Genomic DNA, 6854 nt, shown 5'->3' with positions numbered 1-6854 from the left:
AAAACCTAAACGTCGGTTTACGACCACTTTTCTTTAACACCTTGTTGTTTTAAGGGGTTTCTTAAGAGGCTTTTTAAAAGTTTTTATAAGGCTTTTTCGGCTTAAGATTTTAAAATGCACGAGCAAAGACTCCCCCGAGACAAAAGCTTTGCTTTGCTCCTGACCGTCGGGGATTGTTAAGGGGGTTTTCTTGCGTGTAAGGTGCTACCCTTAGCACTCATAACAAGAATATCTCACAACTAACTAATTGTTCGCAATTTACCTATTGAATGTTCAAAATTCAAAAATTGTGAACCAAAGTGGATCCGGATTCTGGTATAACTATTGCCCTTTACAAAGCAAATCAAACAACAAACATAAATACCATAAATTTACAGTCTTTAATTGCCCAAAAAAGTAGGTCAATAGTGAAACATGATTTTTGTATCTAGATAGTAGCTCGGTTGAGTTCATCATATAGAATCCTTTTAGTAGAATTTAGAGTATGATTTATCTGATATATACCATCAGATACTGACAACATGCTACCTTATCATCCAAATTTATAGCCTTCAATCCATTGAAACCAGCTAAAAACCATCTCCAAACCAAAAAATAGCTACAGCAAGCATCCAGAATTTATAGAATTGCAGCCATAAAACCCTCCTGCAGACTCCACTTATCTGGACTCATAACTAGCTAATAGCTACTCTACTTATTATCCACTTGCCTTCCTTTGTATACACGATGAATATGATCAGGGAACGAAGTAATTTTCCAACTTTACAAAACTTCATTATATTTTCTGTAAAAAGAATAAAAGAGTTAATATAATAACAGTGTTTGTTAAACGGCTTGTAAGCCGAGTTGACAAATCTCGGTCCCGGGAGGAGCAACCCACGACGCCGTTTTCTCCTTCATAACCTCAAAGTCGTTAACGCATTGCCCAAAACTCAAACCCTTTACTCGCCGCCGAGCAGTGGCCAATTTCTTGCCGGCGGTCCGATCGAAGAGTTTCTCCCAACCGTTCTCCCAGTCCGCGTGAGCGTCGCAGAGCTCCAACGAGTCGTTGCTCCAATCCGTCCAGCTCCATCCCCGGTCCAGCCCGCTCATCACCGAGGCGACGCACGACCCCGTGCAGGACGGCGTGCACGGCCGGCATTTCGCGCCGCTTAAGGGGCCGCGGCTGGAAATGGCGGCCACCGGAACGCCGAAATGCGACGGAGGGAAATCGTATTTGCGATCGGTTACCACGCAGAAGGGGAGGCGGTGAGTCGAATAGGGAACCTTTTGGGTCGTTAATTGGGCCTTGAACGAGGTTTCTGAGTTCAGGAGCGCGTATCCTCCGGCGTCGAGCTGGGGGATCAGGGATAGCCGGGAGAGAGCCACCACTGAGGTGTTGAAGTCGCCGGCGCCGAAACGATCGTTTAATCCGCCGTATGATGAACCGGAGGGTACAACATACCGGCTCGGAATAAAGTGCTCCGGCTTGAGACGGCCGGACCAATATCCATCCACTCGGGTCCGGATAATCCAATCGTAAGTAAAGTTATTCTTAAGTTGGTGGTGTTCAATCATCGTCAAACAACCTTCTACCAAATTGAAATACTGTAATAAGCCCTGCATAAAGACAAGTTGAAAAACAAAACATTAATCTATATAATGTAAATAATACTAGATACAACATTACGCCCATACTTACAATATGAGATATAACAAAAAAAATATAGAGAGTAGAGTGAAATAGGTCATCCAACTATATATCAAAATACTATTAGACTTAAATTTTTTTAGTGGAATCATTGAACTTGTTACAATTATACAATTAACGTTTTAAATAGGTTAAGTAGTTTGTAGCTCGATGTTACCTATGTAGCTCTTCAAAATGAGATGTCACATGTTTAAATTTAGTACTAAAAAAAATATTTTAAACAGGTTGTCTTTATTTGTTAATTTTACTTATATGACATTTGAAAATCGGATGGAGAAGCCCACCAACTTCTTCGTTTGATTTAGACAAAGAAATCGAACACTTCTTCGACCGATTCAAAGAAGCTTGCCAGGCTTCTTCATCCCTATCAATTTGTACAAAGAAGATGTCTTCTCCATTTATATTGACATGGACAAAGAAGTCATGCCATGTTTTTTTTTAATAAAATATATTTCAAACAAATATATTTGGCATTTTATGTGACAGTTGACTTAGAAATACATGTTATGATAAATCAAAATGGATTAATTACATAATTTTAACAGTTCAATAAAAAAAAACTTTTAAAAACAGTGTATATGATTTTACTCAAAATTATTGACAATGTAGAAAATTCGTATGTTAATTATCAAATAATATAAGGAAATTGTACCTAAGTAGGTAGGTTATTTAACGCATATAGTGTACAGCAGGTGAGAAATGAAATGATAGTTATTATTTAGTTTAATTCGTTAGTGGTTGCCCCGTTCCACCTGCCAAACAGATAACCGACATGTGTCCATTTCGCTAGAAGCTACTAATCAACGCGCCCACCAACCTCAAATCTTGTGCATTTCCTTTTTATAGTCGGCAACCAAAAATAAATAATAAATGGATCTTTATCCGTGAGACAGATCATGTTAGATCGTTAGAGATAATATCACTTATAATTAATATTTTTATATTTTAATATAAGAGTATTACTTTTTTCATCAAAAATATTATATTTTTCGTTATAGATAATATCACTTATAAAAAATATAATATTATTATTTTTTTATAATATTTTTTTAAAAGTATTATATTTTCTCATATAAATAATAAATATTATATTCTTAATTTAATATTATATTTGCTTGTATGAATATTACATTTTATTTTGACACAATCTCAACAAATTTCTGTCATAAGAAATAAATACGTCTGACCATCCTTTGAATGCCATAGTACAAAAGCAATTTATTGCCATTCTAAAATGACTTTATATTTGTACGAGTAATCAAATATTATGAAGACACAATATTCTATATTCTACAAATTCAAAACTTTATCCATTCACTTTTGATTTTTTATTTTTTTTTTAGTAGATCTACGACCTCTAACTATGCCACTTGACCACAGCTATGTCACTTGACTACAAAGTATTTTGACCACTTTGAGTTAATTATAATTGACACCTTAGAAATTAAATAAAATATTAGTTTGACTACTATGAGGCGATAATAAATGTATGTTATCTTTATGTTTAAATGCAATAAATACGAATTTTAATTTATTTACTCCTTTTTATCAACTTTCATTAATAAAGTATGTATATTTTCTATTTATAAAACTAGGCCGTTTAAACTATAAACCCGCCATAAAATTTAATGGTAGGACGGCAAGAGCCATATTTATTTACCAATGTTTTTGTAAAAAAATTAATGTGCTAATTTATTTATTGATTTAATCAATTTTAATTCGTATAAAAAATTATAAAATTATAATTACAATTATAATTTAATAATAAAAAATTAATACCTGAATGCCATTGGGCGAGTTCGCCGCGGTGAGAACTCGGGTTTCTGCCTCGGTCTCGTCGATCGGCGTAGGCTTGAAGATTTTGACGGCGGCGATTCTAGGAGCGGCGCGGAGCAGGGAGAGCTTGTACGCATTCGAATCCAAAGGACTGTGAAGGAAGAGGTCGGCATTCGGATACACTCTGAGAATCTTCTGGATAATGGAGGGGCCGGTGAGCTCGAACCTCCGAGCTCCACCTACCAAGCAAACGGCGATCCTGGAGCGGTTCAACTCCGGCGACGCATTAGCATCTAGCGGCGAGGCGAAGCCGCCGAGGATCGATCGCAGGGGGGCGAGCACGGCGGCGTAGGGGAACGGAGAGAGCGAAGCGATGAGAAATAGAGAGATTGGGAAGAGAATCAGGAACAGTAACCTCCGATCGAGATCCAATCCCCATCGCTTCAACTTATTACTGTGCCGAAACGTCATGATATCGTCTTGTGGCGAATCTCTGTTGCGTGATTTCGCTTTCTTCGAGATCTCGGGAAGAGAAAAAAAGCAGGAGAAGACGAACAAGGAGAATCTCAATTCTCAACTGCAAATCTTCGTTCTCCCTTCTCGAAGGAGAGTTGTCAACTAAGTTGAAGAATTTGAACTTTGTGAAAGGTCTTATGAAGGTTCTTCTGCATTGGGATTTTGGTTGAATCATGGAGGAAACGTTCAACGGTTGAAGCTCTGTTTGGTTGGTTCGGTCACAAGAAAAGTCGCAGTCACGCTTATAACGCTGTCAATAATTTCTCCAGCTACTTCATAATTTCAAATATTTAAGAGCTTTATTATGCAAAATTTGGTATAGGTCGTTTCATGTGAGACATATTAAATATATAATACGTTTTAGTAAAAATATAATACTGTTTTATATATCAACAAGAATTACATTCTCATATAAAGAGCGTTTCTTGTTCTTTGGAGAGAATCCGCAAAAATATACTCTGTAATATTTTTTAGTAAAAGTATAATCACTAGATGACACACATAGAAACGCGTTACGTTTTTATATATTTAATTTAAGATCTGTTTTACATGAGACAATCTCACATAAGAATAACCGATGTTACAATTATTTGAAGCATATGGAGTAGCACTTTGTTAAATTATTATTTCCACAACCACACTTTACCTATTTTATTTATTGTTCATTAATCAAATCAATTATTTTTTTTCTTTGCTTATTTTCTTTATTATTTTTAATTTAAATTTAATTTATTTTGTTTAATAGTACTTTTAATATAGATCCTAAATATATAAATTTTATATAATAATATTAAAAATAACTTTAGTCTTGTCTCGTTAAATCAAATTAAACATATGAAATGGACACATAGATAAAATATGTATTTTAGTCCATTATGGAAAAAAAATCTATTTTTCAATTGTTGTTAAAGTAGATTTACTTTCTATCTTTGTAAGGGAGTGGTAGATTGAACTTGATGTTTAGGATTTTTAATAAGAACTAAATGCACCACTTCCACAAAAAAAAACATATAAACTAAATTTGTATGAGTAAAATTTAACTTTTAATTTTGTCCAATAATATTTGTAATTATCAAATGTATACTTAATTTAGTTCATTGGAAGTATTGTTTCATTCCAAATTTTTTTACAAATGCATGTAACAGCCAAGAATATTATTCGAAGAAATTGAAAATCTATAATTAAAATGGTAAAATTATCATGATTAAAAAATCATTTTGATAATTTATACATGAGAGATTAAATCTACGCTATGCACAAAAAATGTACCAGCAACATGTTTGGTTCATGTCATGATTTTTATAAAATTAGAAATCATATTCTATAAGGATTGGAATATTAAAAAAATAAAAATTATATTATATTGTTTAGTTCATGGAAAAAATAGACTTAACAAATTACATTACAAAGTTTGTTCCATTGTTTTAAGAAATAGAAATGAGATATAACTATTTAAAAGACATAAGTATGTATCTTCTGCATGAGCGTGCACAGACGCATGCACATGTGTGCGTGTGGGGTGCATACACACATATATATATGTCTATGATCACGTGAGAACTAGTAGTTATGTGAGAACATGCGTGCTAATCTCATTTGTTTTGTTTTGTTTTTTTTTAAAGAAATAACATGCAGACTAATCTCATTTGTTAATCTATAATGATCAAAATTAAAGTTTAAAATTAAGAGAAAAATGCGATGATAATTTTTTTAGAAGCACTTCATGATGTGTTTGTGGATAACTGAGTGTACTCACATGTGCACACTATTAGTTATCTGTAGATGCACTATTAAGCGTTTTCAAATGTACTGTTGTAATTATGAAAATGTCATCATATTATTCCGCATTTGTCCCTTAATTTTCAACCATCGATTATCATAGATAGATGGATATGATTAATATGCATATTCTCATGGGACTACTACTCTACTAGTTCTATATATAAAATATGTAAATTAATTAATTTTGTCACAAATTAGTTTACAAAAAAAAAAAAAACAATTAGTTTAATTGGAAGCGGTCCATATTTAATAACCAAATATTTGACAATCATTTTTGTTGATGGGGGGTGAGTTGGGAGGTTGAGAGTAAGTCAAAAACTAATGGCGAAGCAAATGGAGAACAACTCACCTTGTTCGTGCCGATCAGTTGACGGAGGACACTAGGCAATCGTATCATAACTGTGTACCCAATAATAATAATAATAATAATAATAATAATAATAATAATAATAATAGGTGATAAGGCCAAATAAACTCCTGAACTATCCAAGGCAGTCACCAATGGTCCATTATAGTGCACGGGCACCTTCGATCCTAGAATGGCACCATGGCGGAAGCATGTGCTCTCCAGGAAGCTCTATCATAGATAAAGAACGGTGGCTACACCAACGTCCGAGTCCAAGTGGATTGCATGGCTGTGTACAGGACCAGTGGCGGATCTAGCTGTCCCCACTGCCCAACCACATATATATAATATATATATATAAGATATACCAATATGTAATCAAAGGTTAGCATGGCTTAAATGGTAAGTCTTTGTTATATTATGAAATGGTCCAATGTTTGAACCACTGTAGACTTTGATGAATTTCTTTCAAAACTTTTAATATCAATAATGAGAATTCTAATTGAATTTGTAATAATAGGGCTTTTTTTTCTTTCTTTTTTTCATTTCTTAATATCAAAAGTGAGAATTTTAATTGAATTTTCTATTTGTAATATTGTGATTTTTTTTTCATTTCTTAATATTAATAGTGAGATGAGTAAAATTATGTTTTTGGCATTTTTTTAAATATTAATAGTGAGAATTCTAATTGAATTTTTTTTATTTGTAACATTGTGAGTTCTTTTTTTTTTTTTTTTTTTTTTT

At 33.4% G+C, this 6854-nt stretch overlaps 1 protein-coding gene across 1 annotated transcript; it reads right to left on the bottom strand.

The window, feature by feature from the left end:
• Window positions 1–529: 529 nt before the first annotated feature.
• Window positions 530–4183, bottom strand: LOC116031905. Its single transcript, XM_031274257.1, has 2 exons — window positions 3470–4183; window positions 530–1599 (listed from the first exon to the last, which is right to left on the bottom strand). The coding sequence occupies exons 1-2, from the start codon at window positions 3935–3937 to the stop codon at window positions 826–828; spliced, it is 1242 nt and encodes a 413-aa protein (XP_031130117.1). The 5' UTR covers window positions 3938–4183; the 3' UTR covers window positions 530–825.
• Between the last annotated feature and the right edge of the window lie 2671 nt (window positions 4184–6854).

Source organism: Ipomoea triloba, chromosome 10 (genome assembly GCF_003576645.1).
Source record: "Ipomoea triloba cultivar NCNSP0323 chromosome 10, ASM357664v1".
Classification (NCBI taxonomy): Eukaryota; Viridiplantae; Streptophyta; class Magnoliopsida; order Solanales; family Convolvulaceae; genus Ipomoea; species Ipomoea triloba.
Note: the sequence above shows the minus strand (reverse complement) of the source record. Positions and strands in the feature narration are given on the sequence as shown.

Bases quoted from the DNA above. Each gene is read 5' to 3' on its own strand.
- LOC116031905 (XM_031274257.1), bottom strand. From the start codon at position 3,937: ATGACGTTTCGGCACAGTAATAAGTTGAAGCGATGGGGATTGGATCTC. The intron at 1,600-3,469 runs GTATTAATTTTT...GTCTTTATGCAG, and splicing joins ACTCGCCCAATGGCATTCAG to GGCTTATTACAGTATTTCAA.